The sequence below is a fragment of the Acinonyx jubatus genome, chromosome B4 (genome assembly GCF_027475565.1).
Source record: "Acinonyx jubatus isolate Ajub_Pintada_27869175 chromosome B4, VMU_Ajub_asm_v1.0, whole genome shotgun sequence".
In the NCBI taxonomy this organism is placed as follows: domain Eukaryota; kingdom Metazoa; phylum Chordata; class Mammalia; order Carnivora; family Felidae; genus Acinonyx; species Acinonyx jubatus.
In genome coordinates, this window is record NC_069387.1 from 23,645,597 (window position 1) to 23,667,893 (window position 22,297).

The 22,297-nt window shown below is 38.1% G+C and overlaps 1 protein-coding gene across 6 annotated transcripts in view; it reads left to right on the top strand.

The window, feature by feature from the left end:
• Positions 1-22,297, top strand: part of MYO3A (myosin IIIA) — a 239,162-nt gene that overhangs the window by 53,266 nt on the left and 163,599 nt on the right. For all 6 annotated transcript variants that reach the window (XR_008299958.1, XM_027073673.2, XM_027073674.2 and 3 more), the window contains exons 6-9: positions 7,106-7,182; positions 10,572-10,717; positions 13,304-13,369; positions 17,486-17,641. Coding sequence is in view for 5 of the 6 variants with exons in the window: in XM_027073673.2 (XP_026929474.1) it covers positions 7,106-7,182; positions 10,572-10,717; positions 13,304-13,369; positions 17,486-17,641 (445 nt within the window). In the remaining variant the exon portion in view is untranslated. The remainder of the gene's footprint in view (positions 1-7,105; positions 7,183-10,571; positions 10,718-13,303; positions 13,370-17,485; positions 17,642-22,297) is intronic.

Consider the following 22,297-nt stretch of genomic DNA (forward strand, 5'->3'; position numbering starts at 1 on the left):
CTTTTCCCCAGTGCAAAATCACCCTAGTAAAAAGCCATTGGTCCCTTTGGGGAAGGCTCAGATATTTTTAACAGTTTAAAGTTTTGGTAGCGTACTGGGGTACCTTCTCAAGGGGCGACCTCCCCTTCATTCAAGGGATTCTGGGTCTACAAAACCAGCTCAAGGCTTGGGATTGACTGAGAAGCCATGACTGTCTGTTTTTGATGATTCAAGTTACACTTACATTCACTTGACTTAGGACTATTTTGCTTATTCAGATTAATTTCATAGTCTTCCCATCTATTGCACTTTCGCTAACACTGATATCAACTAGGCAACACCGTAGGTCTCTGCAATGCAGAGTCTTCTGATTACTGCTTTCACTCTGGTGCCTGTTATGGTAACTGTCCACCTTACCCTTGGAGTTGAGGACTACCACTTGGCTCCTACCACTGTGTGATCCAATTCCTCTCAGTGTATTTAGCTTTCCTAATTCAGTGGCATCAATTCCCATTGTAACTTCTAGCCTACAGAGAAGAGTGATAATAGAGCTCTCAAGGATTCTTGGACTGCCATCAAAAATGCATTTCTCACAGTTACATTGAAAGGCATGTCCTCTGGATGTTCCCATGTTGGGTGAGTAGGTCTTAAATGAAAAATCCTCTCCAACATTTCAATCTCCCTAAGTCTTTGAATCTCTTTCTCTAGAGTAAACCAATGTAGTTCTGGCATTTCAAGTTCATTTACTAGGGCAACTTTTTCACCCGTGTCTGAGCCAACCAATCAACCAGACCGGGTAAAGCCCCTTCTTTCCCAAGCTGTGATATTAAATGCAAAATCTCTGCATTGTGGGTATCTATCAACAAATTCAGCCTTATCCAAGTTTATGTTCCTTCCACCATTATCCCACACCCTTAATAATGGGATTCTAGGTTTGTTTTTTAGTAATCTAAGCTCTTCATCTACCAGAGAGAAGGGTTTCTTTTAGGGCAGACGTAGAAGCTTTCAGGTCATTTGTGTAGCACTTGAAGCTGGGAATTTGAATCCCTGAGCTCATTCTTTTTTTTCCCTTCATCTTGTCCAGTGATATTAACAGAAACCAGCCAATTTCATTCTATTCATTAGTTTGACAAAATGTTCAAAGTTATCACCCTGAACCATGCCTCTTACAAGTAAGTGTTTGATTAAAAGTATCCAATGCTGATATTTTGTGTACCTCTATTTGCCACATCATGCCATGGACTATCAGTGCTCTTTACTACTGGAAATAGAGCCATCAATGTCTTTAATCTAACTAGATTAGAAAGCCAATTCCAAAAACCCCAGAACCAAGTTAGAAAAATCATCTTTAAGATTCTGTTCCTTTAGAACCACTCTCAGTACCAAAATCTCTGTCAGAGTTCTCCAGAGAAACAGAATCAACAGGATATGATGGGTGGGGTGGGGGATGAAGAGGAGATTGACTTATTTTAAGGAAATGGTTCATATGACTCTGGAGGCTTGGTGATTCCAAAATCTAGGTGCTGGGGCTTAGTCAGCAGAGCATCAGGCTTCGACTCAGGTCATGATCTCATGGTTTGTGAGTTCAAGCCCCGCATCAGGCACTGTACTGACAGCTCAGAGCCTGGAGCCTGCTTCGGATTCTGTGCCCTCTCTCACTCTGCCCCTCCCTCGCTCATGCTCTGTCTCTCTCTCTCTCAAGGATGAATAAAACATTAAAAAAATTGTTTTAAATAAAAAATAAAAACACAGAATCTAATGTTAAGCTGGCAAGCTGAAGACCCAGGGAAAAGTTACAGTTTAAGTCCAAGGTAGTCTGCTGGCAGAAGTCCTTCTTACCCAGTGAATGTCAGTCTTGGTTCTATTAAGGCCCTTCACTTATTGAATAAGGCTTATCCACAATGTGGAGGATAATCTGCTTCACTCACAGGTAATTTCATCCAAAACACACTTTCACAGAAACATCCAGAATGATGTTTGACCAAATATGTGGATACCATGGCCAGATGAATCATTATACAATCTTAACTTCATCAATAGAATGAGGATATTAGATGGTGTAATAAATCTTATGGACTCTTCTTGTTGAAAAAAATCTGTATTTTTATAATTTCAATTCTCATTCCTGCAGTATTGTTTTTAACAAAGACAACAACAAAATCTCATGCTTTTCCCTTTGCTCTCTTTAGATGTCAAGGATTTTGCTGTCTGGTTATAGCAAATCAAGTTTCCTGAAGTTGTCTGGTTTGTTGAAACCACATTGGAAGCCACATATTTAATGCTTCTTCTGACTTCCTAAGACCCTAAAAGACCTCCTGACACAATTTTCTCCCTAGAAAGAGGACTTATGCAATAGGGGACAGAGTTGTTGTACAAACCATCAAGCAGCTCAGGAAACCTTGTTGGAAGGGCCTAAAATAGCATGAGAATTTCAATATAATCAAAGCAAAGGGCTGAAGAATCATTAATGTATACCACCTTAATGTTCCTGTGGCTTTGACTTTCAGTGTATTATTGTCCTCTCTTCTAGTCTGTTTTCTTTTCAGCCCTGATCTCTCTCTGGCCTCCTGTTTCTTCCCATATTCTCACTATCCCAACCTGTCTGGAATTTTCCACCTTTTAGCATCTTCTCCTTTGAGATGCTTACATAACCGTTTACTTTGGTGACTTATTCCATTATTCCCTCTCTGGACAAGATGATTTTCCTAATCGTCTTTACTTCCTAGGGCTCCCAAACTCATCATTTGGATTCCTGTTGCCTTTTAAAGTAATTTATGGCAATCGCTTTTAATGGAATTTTGCATTTTTCTACCTTCCTAGCCACTTGTCTTGTGAGAATTTATACCAAGTGAAAATGCCATTTGTCCTCAGGAAACTTACTCCAGCCAAAGTTTACTAACCTGAAAATGAACACAGACTTTATGACCATTAAGTTGTCTGCTAGCTCCAAAGCTCATTGGTTTGGTTGTGTTGGTAAAATGAAGTTGAAGTTTAGCAATTGCATAAATGTTTAACACACACATGGAGTTTGGTAAACACCTTCTTTGGTCACTCCTTCATAGTTGAGTTGTATCTTGTTTTTAATGTAAAAATCATCTAATATTATCAGATACAAAGCTTCCTACTCTACCTAGTTGCATTGTCCCTTTTTCACTTATTTGAGCGCTTTTATTTTTCCTTCTTCACATTCTGGACTAAATTTTTTTTTCTTTCCACACAGTTTACAGTTTTACATTTCCTTAGTTCCATACAGGAACCAGCTGTAAAACATTATTTCTGCAGGATCCTAAAAGCCACTAAATGATAGATAAGTAAGACCTCAAGAGCATTGTAATTCATTACCCCTGCACTCCATACTCTAACCAGTGGTCCTTGAAGGGGGTGTCAATACCAGGGTGTTTGTAAGACATCATTGTAGTGCAGAAAAAAATATTCATATCTAATTAGGAAATATTCATAGTACAGTTATTTAATCTCATACTTTAAAATTATCTTCATTTATGTGTTTCACAATGCATATGTTAACATAGTAATGGGTCACCTGGGTGGCTAGTCCGTTAAGCGTCCGACTTTGGCTTAGGTCATGATCTTGTAGCTTGTGAGTTTGAGCCCCATGTCTGGCTCTGTGTTGACAGCTCAGAGCCTGGAGCCTGCTTTGGATTCTGTGTCTCCCTCTCTCTCTGTTTATCCCCTGCTCATACTCTGTCTCTCTCTTTCTCTCTCTCTCTCTCTCTCTCTCTCTCTCAAAAATAAATAAAGATTAAAAAAATTTAAAAACAGAAGTAAATATATAGAGAATTGTCTATCTATAGCTATATCTGTATCGATTGTGCTTGTTCAAAACTTACTTATTCTTTGGGATGTGTGAGTAAAGAGTTTGGAAGCCAAATATTTGTCCTAGAAAATATTTATCTCATATTAATGTATACATGTAATATAAACTCACATTAATATAAAACCTAATGACTTTTAGGCTTTATAGACTCATTATTGACTATTACCCTTGTTAATTTGCTCCTTTATTTGTAAAATCATTTAGGCCTTGTATCAGTTAGAATTCCTTGGTTGTAAGCAACAGAAACTAACTCTGACCAACTCAGGCAAAGATACTGACAACAACACTGATGGGCTTACAAAGTCAAGGGAGAAAGAAGCTGGGCCATCTGGCCTCCTAAGAATAGAACTTCACCTGGACCTAGTGTTAGAGCCCTGCCATTGGTTGACTCTACTCTGGTTACCTCCTCCCTGAGTGTCCACTCTACTCAAGATTCACATTTCAAAAAAAAAAAAATATTCACACTTCCAAGTAAAAAGAGTCTGAATGGAACTGCTTTGGGTCACATATAACACCCTAAAAAACTTTTTTCCAGTATCCTTCCGTGGAAAGTCCTTTCCAACCATCCAAGCTTATAAATTCAGACCACAGGACATGATTACTTGCTAAAAAATGCCAACTCTAGTAATATAATCTTTTCTTTATATTCATGAAGAGGAAAAAAGATCACGATTAGTCTAAAATGTCACTCACCTGCCCTGAGCAAAACTTTTGATGTTTTTACTTGGTTGTGGGTTTTTTTCCCTTTACATTTCAGTTAAATGACATTTGAATTTTTAAATGATCTTTATGAAGTTGAGACAAAAATGTTCACCAAAGATCAAGTATAATGTAAATTTAAATAAATAAATGAATAAATATATACCCTTAGAATAAATCTTAGTAAATTTAGAATCAATTTTAAATTGATTTTTTTTCTTTTTGAGAGAGAGTGTGTGAGCAAGTGGGGGAGAGGGAGAAAGAGAATCTTAAGCAAGTCCCACACTCAGTGCCGAGCCTGATGTGGGGCTCAATCTCATGATTATGAGCCAAAATGAAGAGTTGAATGCTTAACCTCCTGAGCTACCCAAGCACCCTAAATTTATTTTTAAATCCATTTGCTTTTCCCACTTATATAAATAAATTACGATACTCTGATACTATCATAAAATCCAAGTTTAGTCACTTCTACCTTGAATTCATAGAAGACAATCTAAAATGTTTAGATTTATATTTAATTTTCTGGGGCGCCTGGGTGGCTCAGTCGGTTGAACATCCGACTTCGGCTCAGGTCATGATCTCACGGTTCATGGTTCGAGCCCCATGTCAGGCTCTGTGCTGACAGCTCGGAGCCTGGAGCCTGTTTCAGATTGTGTCTCGCTCTCTCTCTGCCCCTCCCCCACTCATGCTCTGTCTGTCTCTCTCTGTCAAAAATAAATACACATTAAAAATATTTTTTTTAATAAATTTAATTTTTCTGAAGGTTCAAATGCTTGGAGTAGGGGTAGAAGTAGAAGGAGTATTTTGGAGAAATGTGCTCTTAAATGTTGATTCTCTTTCTTCAGATAGTCTGTGAGAAAATATTTAAGGGAGAATCTTCAAGCACAGATTAGATAATCTCCTTTGAATTTGAAAAAATTATTTAGCGAGGGTATTTTTTTCTGTCACATAATTAACTTTTTCACAGACAAAATTTTTTTAAATTTATTTTTAATGTTTATTTATTTTTGAGATAGAGAGACGGAGCACAAGTAGGAGAGGGACAGAGTGGGATACACAGAATCGGAAGCAGGATCCAGACTCTGAGCTGTCAGCACGGAGCCCGATGTGGGGCTCGAACCCATGAACTATGAGACCATCACTTGAGCTGAAGTCGGACACTTAGCCAACTGAGCCACCCAGGCGCCCCTTCACAGACAAAATTGGAAGGGCATAGATGAAGATTCTGTGTGGGACAGGATTTATACAATGGTGGAATAGGTTAGGTCATTGTGAGATGCAATTCATGTGGAACCAAAACATACTGCCTACCCTCTGCCCAAGTATATTCCACCAATATTTAAGTATATTTCCCCCACTGAAATACCCATGTGGCTGAATATGGCCTTTGAATTTCATGATAAAAGTCAGATGTCATCCTGGAAGAATCAAATATACCCAAATTTAAATCTTAATCAGTGCCTTTCTCCTAGTTGGCTTATAAATAGCCAGAGCCTAAAACAAATGTGACACCTAAGAGGTGCTTTTCAAAACAGGGAAATCAGGGAGTGGAGGCCCATGGTGTGGGTGTAACCCATCAATTTCAGAGCAGGTCAAGGGAAGAGCACTGGACAGCCTGCATGAGGAACAGGAGTGTGAAATGCAAGGAGAGACTTTGCTCCTAATTTTCTTAAGGGTTAATTATGATTATTTCTAACAGGTGTAATTAGTGGGATGACATGACTGAAATACTTGGTTATACCTCTTCACTGTAGTCCTTCCATCTGTAATCTCTATAAAGGAAAACAACTAATTCTATTCATGGTGTTGGATTAAATAGATGCTGTTAATTTGAAACTAGACAGGTGTGATTTGTCCAAAGTTGATCGTGTGATGGAAAATAATTTGATTCACATTCACAAGTAACCTACTATGTGCATACAACCATAGAAAAATTCTCAAATGCACCACAATTTAGTAATGGACAGAGGGAGGAGGAGGGAGGGAGGGAAGCGTATGGCTCAGATACAAATTACATGCCAAAATAAATAATATAGACAGGTAGTTAAAAATGTAGAAGTTTAAAAAAATTGAGGTTAGTATGATCAGGAGCAGATTAAATATCAGCATGCGGGAATAAAACTTGAAATGGGGCTTTAAGAATAGGGAGGTTTGGATACGAGAAATACAAAATAAGAGGATCATTCTAGACTTTGGCTATGACGAAATTCTGATGTAGGATACTTCACATTTTTTTTTTAACGTTTATTTATTTTTGAGACAGAGAGAGACAGAGCATGAACGGGGGAGGGTCAGAGAGAGGGAGACACAGAATCCGAAACAGGCTCCAGGCTCTGAGCTGTCAGCACAGAACCCAACGCGGGGCTCGAACTCACGGACCGCGAGATCATGACCTGAGCCGAAGTCGGATGTCCAACCGACTGAGCCACCCAGGCGCCCCTGACGTAGTATACTTTAATGTGAAGTTCAAGTTCTGTGGCAGCTTTACGGGAACAGAATTTTAATATTAGTTTGTAAGCAAATTTGTTACAACTGGAGTCTCTTTGCATGAGTAATTAATGCAGGAATGTAAGTCTTGTTTCTTCCTTCCAGGTGTGTCTGCACAACTCACCAGCACTTGGCACCGTAGGAATACATCTGTGGGAACACCATTTTGGATGGCTCCTGAGGTAAGACGGTTTTGAGAGAGACAAATGTAATATTGAATCCTTTCTGGCTTTCCTTTTCATGCATGCACTGTCGCCCCATGTTTAGGAATGTACTAGAAGGAAATGTCAGTTGTGTCATTTTTATGAGAGATTTTTGTATGAGAAGGAACATGGGAGGTGCTCAATACATGGGCGTGAATGAATGAATGAGTAAATGAAGGATTGAATGAATAAATCCAATGAGGTCAAGAGAAACTGCTTGCGGCCTTAATTTTCTGTTAAATTTACTTTTAGTTGCTTAGCATGTATCTATATTACTGATATTTAGATTTTGTTTTTAAACTAAGAAATATTATGAAAATCCCTAACCTTTGTTTAGTATCAGATTTTTGCTTATTAACCTATGTAACGGGTTCCTATATTGAGTGAGTCTGCCTGGGAGGGCCATGCTCATCTTGGGTGACTCTTGGGAAGTGGTGAATAAACTGCCAAAATTGCTGAGGGAGAAAGTTTTCTAGAGTCCCGTCTTCTCTCCACAGCCCCTGTTAATGCCTTTAATCTTTTTAATTATGTTTATCAGTAAAGAAGACTTATGTTTGAAAACTCTCAGCCTCTGGGGAGGGTTCTGCTATTTATCTACCATTTTCTAGGGAGTGAAGGGAGAGGAAGCAGTTCAAATACTACATTAATATTGCAAAATTTTAGAACTAAGTATGTTTGAGGATGAAATCTTTGTGTGCTGTTTCTATTTTAATACTAATTCAATTATTACTTGCAAAAAAGTAAAATGTAAATGTAAAACATGGAGAAAGGATACATTATCTTAAGAATCTTTTAAAAACTCCAATGGATTAAAAAACTCTTTTTAATTTTTTTTAATATTTATTTACTTTTGCGAGCGAGCACGGGGGAGGAGCAGAGAGAGAGGGAGACACAGAATCTGAAGCAGGCTCCAGGCTCCGAGCTGTCAGCACAGAGCCTGATGCGGGGCTCAAACCCACAGACTGGTGTATCATGACCTGAGCGGACGTTGGACGCTTAACCGACTGAGCCACCCAAGTGCCCTGAATTAAAAAACTTTTAAGCAAGGTGTACATCTTGGAATAAAAATAGTGTAGTCGTATAAACAAAACCAAAATTGAATTAAGGGATTCTCAAGTGAGAGTTTCTTCAGTTTGTTCTGATGTATTACTAGTGTTTTAAAAGCTCATGACAAAATTTTAAAAATAAATTGATAAAATATAGGGATAATATTAAACAGTGTATCTTATTTATGTATATTAGTAATATAAATGCTATAATATGTAATAATTGTACTATTACTTATTAATATTAAATAATAGTGTAGCTTTATATTTTTCATATGTTATAGTAACAGACCATTGTTATATGTGTAAGTTTGCTTTTAGTGAAAAAGCAATTAAAAAAAAAAACTTCTTTAAAGTCTTTTTTTTGAGAGAGAGCATGAGTGGGGGAGGGACAGAGAGACAGGGAGACATGGAATCTGAAGGAGGCTCCAGGCTCTGAGCTGTTGGCAAGAGCCTGATGCAGGGCCCTAACCCATGAACTGCAAGATCATGACCTGAGCCAAAGTCAGACGCCCAGGCACCCTAGTAAAGAAAGCAGTTTTGATTAGTGGATCTTGGAACAACTCTGACATATAAGTAAAAGAAAATATTTTGATCTATCTAAAATTCAATTATCAGAGTATTAAATGAGTTAATCATAAAATTGACACTCCTTAAATATGCAGTTCCTAGACTATCATTTTACTGGTAGGTCATTATTTATTATCAGTAAACGGGGTTTGAAAGTGCTTTCCTGCTTAACAAACCAATGGGTATTACATAAAAGGGAAAGATTCACTGCCATCTTTTCAAGCTGTCATATAAATACATATATATTCCATATTTTGTGCATATTATATGTCTTTCTGTAATAAGCATTTTCTAACTTGTGAATAAGTGTCAGTATTTCAATAAATGTCCATTTATTTAGAACTGTTGAAGAGTATATTTTGAATAACCAGCTATCTAGCTAATGAAGGCATCACATATATACCAGCTCTATGTCATTAATGACAAATCTCTTAGATTAGAAAATAGTAAGGTAAATAGTTTTAATATGTTCTCCATAATTAATGGCATAAATTTATTTCAGTGTTTTTACGGCCTCAGAGGCAAGATTGTTCAAGTCAATTATAAGTTAAAAAGTGAAATTCTTGATTTGACATTTAAAAAAAAAATTTTTTATGTTTGTTTATTTTTGAGAGACAGAGACAGGGCATGAGCAGGGGAGGGCAGAAAGAGAGGGAGAATCTGAATCAGGCTCCAGGCCCCAAGCTTTCAGCACAGAGCCCAATGTGGGGCTTGAACCCATGAACCATAAGCTCATGACCTGAGCTGAAGTCAGACGCTTAACTGACTGAGGCACCCAGGCACCCCTTGATTTGATATTTTTAAATTAAAGTCTAGATCAAAGGTAGCAGTCGTTGATTACATAAAACCATCCTTTCCAAACTGAAATCCGTGTGTGTCAGGATGGAGGGCACAAGGGAAATAGTGACCATGATAGGTGAACATATACTTTTTACAAGCCATGACACTTTGCAGAGAGAAAGGGGATGCTATTTATAATGACTCTAGGAAAGCAAGCATAAAACCAAGAATGTCTTAGGCAAATTGGGGCATAAATTCACCCAAGCCTTTGGTGAGATATTCTAGGATCACATGTAGCCATAAAATAATGAAAAAAATATGGTGGGGCAAAATACATTTTTATATTAAGGACGTTGAAGATACACAACAGAAGAGAAAATTCATATGAATGTGTTTTTTATTTTTAACAGCTTTATTAATATAAAATTCAAACACACATACCATATAATTAGCTTATTTGACATGTACAATTTGGTTACTTTTAGGTGTATATTTACAGAGTTGTGCAACCATCATCAGAATCTAGTTTTAGAGCATTTTCTTTCCCTCTAGAAGAAATCCTTTACTCAGTAACAGTCACTCCCAAGCTCTCCTACACTAGGCAACCACTAATCTGCTTTTTGTCTATGGATTTGCTTATTGTGAACATTTCATGTAAATAGAGTCATACACTATGTGGCCTTCATGTCTGGCTTCTTTCTTTTAATGTTTACCCATGTTGTAGCATGTATCAATAGTCCATTGCTTTTGATGGCTGAATAATATTCCATTGTATGCATATACCATATTTTGTTTATCCATCACCAGTTGATGGACATTTGGGTTGTTTCCCCTTTGGGGCTATTATGACTAATACTGTGAATATTTGTCATGTGAATTTTTAATATAAATTGGGGACTTTTATGTTTACTTTTGCTACAATGCTTGCTAAAGTCATAAACTTCACTTTCCCCCCCCCCTATTTTCTACTAGGTGATTGCATGTGAACAGCAATTGGATACCACTTATGATGCCAGGTGTGACACATGGTCCCTGGGGATCACAGCCATCGAGCTAGGGGATGGAGATCCTCCACTGGCCGACCTGCATCCTATGAGAGCACTCTTCAAAATACCAAGGTCAGAGGATGAACATGGGGTACAGTATCTGTAGCCTGTCTTTCTTCCCCAAGCCAGTGGTGCTGATCATGGAAATATTCAACATATTTCAGCAAGTTTGGAGCACAGTGGCCTGGAATATCATTCTGCCTATTCTGAGACACTGTATTTATTCAATGGTTTCATTTTCCTGGTCTAAGTAAGATCTTTCTCTTGACACTCAGTGTGTTTTCCTTTTTGGAGGACTTGATCTCAGAAAACAGCAGTTCCTTTCACTCTTGATCCACTCCCAAATTTGTCAGGAAGGCCCTGGGCCATAGTCAGTGCAACAGTGATTCACTTTGCTTTACTCTATCAATCCAGTAATTTTTTACTACTTGCTAAGACGTCTCTTTGGAAGTTTAAAATGATGTTACTAATAAAATTATAAACAGATTTGACTGATAAAATAGTAATGATTTTGAACTTGTTAATATTTTGAACATATTAACATAGAACAGTAACTTTAGAATAATCTCTTTGGAGCCACGAAAGCACTTTCCTATCTACGTAGACCCCTCCCCTTCAGTGTGTATATTGACAAATTTTCCCCTTTTTATTGTATTACTAATTAAACACTATTTTATACATGTTTTGGTTAGTTCCTAGATATTTCCAAAACCTGATTTGAAAAGACTGCCTGTTTTTAATACAAATATGTTACCTTTTGAGGGCTATCTTAAAGACTGTGCCTGGTACCATAATTCTAATGGAGTGCACACCCAGGGCCTGTGATGAAAGGGGTCTAGGGCAGGGTAGCAGGGTAGTATGTTATATAGCTTGTTACCACTCTCCATTAAACAAATTCTGTCACCCTAGTGCCTATAGCATGTAGAATCATATATGCAAAGCCCTGGGGCACAGTTCTCCAGTCCTAAGAAATAATGCCAATATGTCGTATTCATGTCTAAATGGGTCCATTTGGGACATTTGGCATGTATTTAAATTAGTAGAAGACCAAAGAATTCGAGTGTGTTTTTAATTTTATCTTTGACCTTCCTGTCTGATATACATGTTCTGAATTATAATGCCTTATCATCCTTTACGTAACAATGTGAATGTAAATCTCAGGTCTAACTTACTTGTAAAATATACTGCTTATTCGGTAAGAGGGGAAACAAGATTACAAAAAAAGAACAGAAAACCGGCTCTCTGCCAAGTCTAAGCCATTTCGTTAAATTTGAGGAAAACAGAAAAAAAAAATCTATGTTTCCTAACTCCTGCTGTCATTCAGTGTGTAAGAAGCACTGTACTTCCTGAGCCATTTTAATTATGGTTTGAACTACCAAGGTTGTTAGCCGGATGTTATTACTCTTGGTAATGACACCAGATGGAGGAGGAATGACACCACCATTCGTGTTTATTGCACCTGTGAGCAAGGTGCTTCTGGAAACTACATTCTCTTACTTATTTCTCCTTACTTCTGCCACCATGTCAGAGTATATCTCTGACATGAAGTTCTTAGAACACTAACTGTAGAAGTAATTGGGGGGAAAAAAGGGATCTGAAAAGCTACCTTGTTCTGAGTGTTCTCAAATCATCGAAACTTTGTTATACTCAAAGCAAGCCAATAAATCTCTCAGAAAGGAAATTTTCAGGAGGACGAGAAGCAAAGCAAGACCATTGGAGAAAAGAATTACTTCTTTTAATGTGCAAATCAGCAGTCTTCAAATGGCCCTGAGAATTGTACAATGAGCCCTAGGCGTGATCTAGGGTAGATGAGTGGCTGCACTTTTCTTTAATGAGCCTGTACAAACTGTACACTAATTTCATTATAAGCTATTTAAGGAGTAATGCAGGACTGAAGACAAAGTGTTTCCATTCTACTAATGAAAACAAAGAGCTGTTAGAATTAGCGTAAGGCAGTACTTCAGCAAGTTCAGCCATCATGGTTGATCAATGCTGCTTGATTACAGAGTTAGATCAGCCTCATTTCCAAGTGATGTGCCTTTGTATTCCTGAACATGCCAAAAACAAAAAGATTTGTTTGGCCTAAAAATAAGAGAAACTAATAACAAAACCTTTTAAGTGGCATTCAGAGCTTTATAGCTAATCATATTTTCCAGTTCCTTACTTTCGTAACCTTGTTTCCAGAAGCAACAGAACAGCTCCTAAAGGCATTCTATTAATGCCCCTCTCTGCCACAGTCTCCCTCATATTCTGAACAGCACACCTTTGAGGTTACCTCTCTGTACCCTGGATATTCCTCAGAGGCTTCTGCAGGACTCAGAGTTAAAAAAAAAAATCTCTAGTATTCATTGTTTCTATTCTGCCAAGTTATTGATGTTTCCCCATAGGGCTCTCAGGTAAAAGCAGAAAGACTCCTTAAAAGAAAAAAATTTATCAGAAAAATTGGGTCATCTATTAAGTGCATTCAGAGAAACAAGCTGTCATTTTATATAAAGAATGATTAATAACTAATTATCTGTCTTTGAATTGGAAAATTGTGGCCCTGCTGGATGATGCCTGGCAGAACCTCTGACTGCAGTAACGCATTAGTCTGTCCAGCTCTGATTGTGCACTGACTGACCAACGTGCACAATCCAACCTTGATTCTTATTTTTCTAGGAATCCACCCCCCCATCTAAGGCAGCCTGAGATATGGTCAGCAGAATTCAATGACTTCATTAGCAAGTGAGTAACAACAGAGTCTTTCTTTAAAAATTGTTTTCAACATTTATTTTTTTTTTGAGAAAGAGAGCTAGAGTGTGAGTGGGGGAGGGGCAGAGAGAGAGGGAGACACAGGATCAAACCAGGCTCCAGGCTGAGCTGTCAGCGCAGTGCCCAATGTGGGGGCTCGAACTCAATGGACTGTATGATCATGACCTGAGTGGAAGTTGGATGCTTAACCCACTGAGCCACCCAGGTGCCCCAACAATAGAGTCTTAAAAAAAATGAGAGAGAGAAAGATACCATCTTGCTAGAACTTTGAAATGTGCCTTTTACAACCATTCCCCCATGCTTCTGAATCTCCTCCTTATGTCTTATCTATTGAATAGCCCAGTAGTTTCTATTATTTTCTTCAAAACCAAAAACGTTTCTTCTGAATGTTCAGTGAATTCATTATTGCTCTAATAATGGTCTTAGGGTCACGTTTCTTTGCTTAACCATAGCTATGCTCCTGAAGTTGCATTGTCCGTTTACACATCCTTCTGTCCACCTGCCTTTTGCAAGCTGTGCCCTTAGCATCTTCCACACACTCAACCCAACCATCATCTATTCAATCGGCTTTTTAACCTTTCATTTATCTGCACCTCTCATTCTTGTTACCATCGGGGAATTTTCATTGCAATCAGTGAATCAGATAATTGTACAGGTAAAATGCTTATGTATTTGAAATTTAGCGAACATTATTTATTTGGAAATTCAGTTAACAGTTTTTTAAATGTTTGTTTATCTTTGACACAGAGAGAGACAGAGTGTGAGTGGGGGAGGGGCAGAGAGAGAGGGAGACGCAGAATGTGAGGCAGGCTCCAGGCTCTGAACAGAGCCCGATGCGGGACTCGAACTCATGAACTGCAAGATCATGACCTGAGCCGAAGCTGGACGCTTAACTGACTGAGCCACCCAGTGCCCCTCAGTGAACATCTTTAATTTGACAAATATTTAGCACAGGTGCAGCACCTTTGGACAGTTGACTTGAAGATATGAGTGAATGATTTCTAAATATCTGCCCTACAAACCTGTTTTCACAGTCTTACTATTTTTTCACCATAAATTAATAATAATAATAATAATAGTAGTAGTAGTAGTAACAGTAGTAATAATAAGGTAAGGGATGACGCAGTTTGTAATTGGAAGAGAGAAGACATTAAGAGTAGGTGTGTTACATCATCAATAATAATAGCCAAACTGTGGAGGGAGCCCAAGTGTCCAGTGACTGATGAATGGATAAAGAAAATGTGGTGTGTGTGTGTGTGTGTGTGTGTGTGCACGCGCATATATATACACATACAACAAATATTACTCAGCCATGAAAATGAAATCTTGCCATTTGCAACAACATGGATGGAGCTAGAGTGTATTCTACGAAAAATAAGTCAGTCAGAGAAAGACAAATCTTACGTAATTCACTCATATATGGAATCGAAGAAACAAAACAGATGAACATATGCCGGGGGAGAAAAAAAGAAAGAGGCAAACAAACCGTGAAGACTCTTAAAGATAGAGAACAAACAGGGTTGACAGAGGGAGGTGGGCAGGGCACGGGCTAGATGGGTGATGGGTATTAAGGAGGGCACTTATGATGAGCCCTGGGTGTTGTATGTAAGTGATGAATCACTGAACTCTACTCCTGAAACCCATATTGCACTGTATGTTAACTAACTAGAATTTAAATAAAAATTTGAAAAGAAAAAAGTAGGCGTGTCAGACAACACTCAGAAAATGTGGAAACGGCCAAGAAAGTAGAGGAACCAGTCATACTCACACATTCTATAATCATTGGTTTTTCTACCAAGAATATCTGCTCGTTCCTGTAAAGACAAGAGGCTTAGATTTAGGGTTGTGGAAAATCCAAGGATTGATAGTCCATTTTGTTCCCCAAATTTCACATAAGCCCTTATTATTGAGTATGCACCATACACTACAGAATATTTAATAAGCACATCTCTTGGGAGAATCGCTGGTAACATTGAAGGGTTCCCCATGTCTGCAGTCCTTTCGCCTAGCTCCTTGAATGAACTCGTTGATTTTGACAGGTTTCACACAATTTCACCTCTGAGTAACATTTCCTGATTTCCTCTAGGCAGCTAGTTAGTATTCTGTCCTGTGTGCTATCACTATATTTTTTTCTTCTTCCCCTAGGAACATTGCCACTTTTATTTAACTGCCTCTTTAGATGCCTCTCTTCCCAGCTAGACAGTAAGTAACTGCAGGGCACTGAATATGCCGTATTTGTCGTTGTAATGCCAGTGTCCAGCAGAGTGCCTGGTACACATCAGCTATTTGAACATTTTTTAAATATTAAAAAAAATTTTTTTAGAGAGAGAGTGTATAAGCTGGGAAGAGGCACAGAGGGGGAGATTCTTAAGCAGGCTCCACACGGGGAGGAGACCAATACGGGGCTCGATCCCACGACCCTGGAATCATGACCTGAGCCGAAATCAGAAGTTGGACACTTGGCTGACTGAATCACCCAGGTGCCCCTCATTTCAGCTATTTGATACAGTTTTACTTGAATAAAATAATTTCATATGTGATTCTACTCAATACATTGAACAAGTGCTACAGATGTCAGAAATTGATGCATTCTGTTAATGAAACAGAAATGAAAATAAATGAAAACTAAGAGCACTTGTTCTTAATTTCAGACATCATCATCCTTATTCCTTAGCGTATTTTAACATCCTTGGGAAATATGTTATTGCTTAAGCCCAGGAAAATAAATTGCTAAATTATCTTACCAGGAGGACTAACAGTACAGATTAGAAACACCACTGCCCAAGTCAAGGCATGGGTGTCTTCTTCTTCTTCTTTCTTTTCCTATATCCCAAGTGTCAGCCCAACTCTGACCAGTTGTCTTGCTCCTCTGAATCTCATGGTTGGAAGGGTACTGGAAATGTATACAGCCCAAACCACACACAGAGTATAAATCCTTCTTGAACATGTGCACTGAGTGGCCATCCATCAGTATGTAACCATGTCCAATAAAGGTAATCATACTTCCCAGTGCAGCCCATTCTGTCTGAGAAACCTTCCTGTTGGAAAGTTCTTCCTTATACTGACCTGAAATCTGTTTCTCTTTTAATTTTTTTAAATGTTTTATTTATTTTTGAGAGAAAGAGAGCGCGAGCATACACGTGCGAGTGGGGGTGGGGCAGAGAGAGAAGAGGACAGAGGATCTGAACGAGGCTCTGTGCTCACAGCAGAGAGCCTCATGCGGGATTTGAACTCACAAACGTAAGCTCATGACCTGAGCCAAAGTCAGACGCTTAACCAACTGAACCACCCAGGTGCCCCTGTTTCTCCCTTAATTCCATGAATCGATCCCAGGTTCTGTGTCACTTTTGACCACTGAAAACTGGTCTAATCCCACTTTCAAATATTTGAAGACACCTGTCATGGCTGATTAGATGTCCCCTTTGTTCAAATGTCCCTTTCGTGATGCTATTTCAGGTGTTCTCACTACCTTTATCCTTTCTCATGCTATGATCCCATTGAACCTACCAAGAGGTGCAATGTGCCTTAGTAAATCTGCTTCATATACAGCTCTCCAAAAACATCTACTGGTGTGGAATTTAAACATCTTCAACACATTAGCCTTCTCAAGTAGGTTAGCAGCTTGATTACATAGAAAGAAATAGATCAATTGAGAAGCCTTTAAAAGCATTGTGGGAGGGAAAAGGAAAAGTTTGTTTTAATTTTAGATAACCATTCAAACTGTAATGACTTCAGTGCTTCCTTCTTTAGCTCCTGGCTTGTAAAGGAGACTTTGCAGCAGAGACCACATTTAATGACCTCTATGCCAGCGTGCTTGCTGGAGCACTAGGGAGGAGTGTTTAGTCGGAAGTTGGTATCACTGTAGTTTCATCACTCACGGATGTGTGCACTTTTGTAAACATGCATTCTTCATATTGCAGTTTGACTTTTTTTTTTGAGGTCTGCTTTGCAGGATGAACATTTGAGAGGAGCCTCATCCTCTTGTGTTATGATAGTCCTTAGCAAGATGAATAATAATGCCAAAACTCGAACTTATCTAATAATTGCATGGTTTTTTTTGTTTTTGTTTTTGTTTTTTTGCTAGTGCAGGTGCTTGACTAAAGATTATGAAAAGCGTCCAACAGTATCAGATCTTTTACAGCATAAATTCATTACTCAAATTGAGGGCCAAGATGTGATGTTGCAGAAGCAGCTGATGGAATTCATTGATATTCATCAAGGCATGGGAGGCACAGAAAAAGCCAGGTAATCAAGTAATATCTTCATTCCAAACATCTTCTAAAGACTCTGAACAATTTTATAATGCAATAGGTGTTAAGGCGAGAAAAGAACTCATTTAAATTCGTTCCTTGTGGTTGGGAGATAAGGGGGTACTTACATGAAAAGTGAATTCACATGTTGAGTTGCATCCCAGTATTGGTAATTGCTGGCAGCATTTTCTAAACAACTTTATCAGAATAAAGAATATAAACTTCAGTAGGTGATTAGTATTGGCATGTCTCTTCTTGTGTTTTCTGCTCTTCTGTAAAGTAAGGTATCTTAGATTTGAGATTAAAAAGGAACATAAGCCTTCCAAGACATTCTGATAGTCTTATTTCTTGGATCATTTTTTTCAGGCTGAACTATACTCAAAAATCATTTTAAATATTTTCCTACTTCCTATTTGGGTTTCTAATAAGATACTATGTATAGTTTTTATAATATCAAATGTGTTTTTTACTTATTATAGATCGTATGTATGTTTATTTCAGGGATATAGATATAGATAGATATAAAAGATACAGGGAAGTATATAACAAAATCAATCAGTAAAACATTTTAATCTGTAACCTTTTAATATCTTATGATGGATATACATTTAAGGAAATTGGAATAGTATTTATATGTGTTCTGTAGCCAGCTTTTTTTTTCTTTTTAAGCCCCATCGCCTATTTTGCCCATTCCCCACCTCCCTCCCCCCAACCCCACCTCCCTCTCCCCCCCGCCCCCCATACTCTCTTCCCTCTGGCAACCACCAGTTTGTTCTCTGTATTTATGAGTCTGTTTTTGTTTGTTTCTTTCTTTGTTTTATTTTTTAGATTACACATAATAGGTGAAATGATATGGATTTGTCTCTGTTGCAGGTTTTTTTTTGTGGAATTTATTTTGAGAGAGACGGAGAGAGCGTGTGTGTGCACTCAGGTGACGGAGAGGCAAAGAAAGAGGGAGAGAGAATCTAAGGCAGGCTCCACACTATCAGTGCAGAGCCCCACGTGGAGCTCAATCTCGTGAACTGTGAGATCATGACCTGAGCTGAAATCAAGAGTTGGACGCCTAACCAACTGAGCCACCCAGGCATCCCTGGACTTGTTTTAGTTAGCATCATACCTCTAGACTTATCCAGGTTGTTGCAAATGGCAAGCTCTCATTCTTTATTTATTTATTTATTTATTTATTTATTTATTTATTTATTTGAGACAGAGAGAAACAGAGCATGAACGAGGGAGGGTCAGAGAGAGGGAGACACAGAATCTGAAACAGGCTCCAGGCTCTGAGCTGTCAGCACAGAGCCCGACGCGGGGCTCGAACTCATGGACCGCGAGATCATGACCTGAGCTGAAGTCGGCCGCCCAACCGACTGAGCCACCCAGGCACCCCTCTCATTCTTTTTTATAGCTGAGTAATATTCCATGTGTATGGGGAGATATATATATATATTGGGTTGCTTCCATATCTTACCTTACCTATTATAAATAATGCTGCAGTGAACACAGGGGTGCATACATCTTTTCAAATTAGTGTTTTCATTGTCTTTGGGTAAATACCTAGTAGTGGAATTACTGGATTGTATAGTATAGCCATTTTAAATTTTTTGAGGAATCGCCATACTGTTTTCCATGGTGGCTGCACCAATTTACATTCCCGCCAACAGTTCACGAGTACTCCCTTTTTTTGACATCCTCACCAATACTTAATTATTTATCTTTTTATACTAGCCATTCTGACAGGTGTGAGGTGATACCTCATTGTCATTTTGATTTGCATTTCCCTGATGATAAGGGATCTTGACCATCTTTTCATATGTCTGTTGGCCATATGTATATCTTTGGGGAAATGTCTATTCAGGCCTTCTTCCCATTTTTCATCAGATTATTTGTTGGTGCTGGGTTGTAGAAGTTCTTTATGTATTTTGCATATTAACCTCTTATTGGATAGGTCATTTGTGTGGATTTTCTCCCATTCAGTAAGTTGCCTTTTCATTTTGTTGATGGTTTCCTTTGCTGAGCAGAAGCTCTTTATTTTGAAGTAGTCCACATAGTTTATTTCTGCTTTTGTTTTCCTTGCCTGAGGAAACAAATCCATAAATATGTTGCTAAGGCCAATGTCCAAGAGTCTACTGCCTATGTTATCTTTTAGTTTTATGGTTTCAGATCTCACATATAGGTCTTTAATTCATCTTGAGTTTATTTTTGTGTATGGTGTGAGAGAGTGGTCCAGTTTCATTCTTTTACATGTAGCTGTCCAGCTTTTCCTAGCACCATTGAAGAAACTATCTTTTCCCCATTGTATATTCTTGCCTCCTTTGTTCTAGATTAGTTGACCATATAAGAGTGGGTTTATTTCTGGACTCTTTATCCTCTTCCACCGATATACATATTGGAACATGCTTGTTTTCACTGAAGAGTGAATATCCATGTCATTAAATCTATGTAATTCTATGACAGATTTTTTTTTAATTGCTGCAGAACATTACCTTGCGTGACTATTCAGTGATTGATTTAAATAATCCCCTATTAGACATTTAGGTTGTTAGTAATTGTTTTTAATTCTAATAAGTAACACTGTAATGAACAGAGTTGTACATGAATCCATTGTTTCCTAAAGATAAATTCCTAGAGACAGTGCTAAGTCAAAGAGGAGCCTTTTGTAATTTCAGTTTATTCTTGAGAATTCTATTAGTTTCATCTCAGGAATGTATCACTATTTAGGGATAAGTTGGGAGAAGTGAGTAGAAAATAGTACATGACTTAAAAGGGGACATTGTATTAGGACTTTATATTATCTCATGTGATTTACAACAGCCCTGAGTGAAATGTTCTAGAACACCCCATGCCCCATTTTCACAGCTGAGAAAGTTAGCAGAGGCTAATTAACTTGCACAAGGCTGCACAGGTAATGAATGGCTTAGCAGGGATTCAAATCCTGATCCCAAAGCCCAGGCTTTATTCACATGAGTAAATGGAGTAATGATGGTAGACCTCTCTGGAGGTAGTAGTCCTTGCCTGTATGAGTTTACAGCCTTGCTGGAGAGAGAGAACTCATATATCTGTAATGAAGAAACATTATGTTGTGAGTGGAATGAACTGCAGACAAGAAGGATGCAAGCATGTAGTTTATGGTGAGGAGGTGGCCATGGGCTCATACATGTCTATCACTTCTTCTTTGTTGAATCCAGTTCCATAGTTGGCCACAACCCCTTCTTCCCAGAGCAAGCAGACAAATAAGAAACAAAATGAACAGAAATTGAAGTGTACCAACATTGTGTAAGGTGCTCAAGAACTATGTCAAGAACTATAGAGAATTTGAGGTTTTACCTTATTTGCAAGCTAATAAGTTAACCTTCCAGTTTCGTGCATATTGGCAGGAGATATGAGACTCCTAGATCAGAGACAAAGGACTTGACTACTCTTGTTAAGCCAGCAACATGAGTTTTACATTCATGTTCATTGTCCTTGCCCCATAAGTCCTAGGGCTGATGGATGGGTAGGTATATACAGTGGGTTTGCCTCACAGTTTGGGAATCTTGAGCTTGGGAAACACCACTCCTTGAAGAGGGCTAACAAACCTGCCCAAACTTTGTCCTGGAGCAGTCATTATCTTTAGTATCCTGTTCAGCAAACCCAACCTCCTTCTGTCCTGTAGAGAGACATTATCTCTAACTTCCAAGACTGTTTATAATACAAGCATCCTTGGAAATATAGTCTGGGAAAAAAGCTAATATAGGACATCCAGAAATGTGAGAGACCCATCGAGGATTGTCTCCCAACATCCAAGCATCATAGGAATGGTTGAACTACACAATGTTTAGATTCTAGGCACGTTGCTCTAAGTTCCAGAGATCAAAATAAAGAAAAAATTATTGAAAACAACTGTATATTGGGCACTGCTTTAGGCTCAACACTTCTGAGTCACAAAGCTAATTCTTATTTATCCTGTTAAGAATTCAGAATATGCTTTGAATATGAAAACTCCTGTCTTACTCAGTTGTAGAAAATTTTCAGTCATTATTCCTTTAAATATTGATCCTCTCTTATGCTTTTTATTTTCTACTTCTAAGAGATAAATATTGCAATGTCCTAATATACCTTATGTGTCTTATATTTTCTATTTTATGTTTGTCATTCATTTATTCACCCCTCCTGTATTTTGGATAATTTCTTCAAAGTTGTTTTTCAATTCACTAATTCTTAAACTAGGACTAGTCTAGAGTTATCCTATATATTTATTTTTCATGCTGATATTTCTATCAACTGCTGTGTTTTTCATTTCTAGAATTTCTCATCTTTTATAAACATTTATTCTTTATTCATATCTGACTTTTTATATCTGGCTGTTCATATCTAGCTAATATATTTTTCTTTTTTGTGAATGCAGTCCTTTTTCTCTGTAACAGTCTAGACTGTGTAACAGTCTTTTTTTGATTTGCATTTCAATAAGGGTGAATTGTCCTGATTATTGAGGTCATTTGTTTCCTTAATATTTGGTTTCTTCTGTGGTTTAGAATTTTGGTTTGCTCTCTCATCTTGAATGGGAGAGATTTTGCTCTGCTTTTTCTTTCCTTCTGCATTCTTTACTCCTATTTTGGAGGTTTTGCTTTGCTATATTCTGGCTTCTGAAGCCTTTCTGCCTGATAGGACTTTG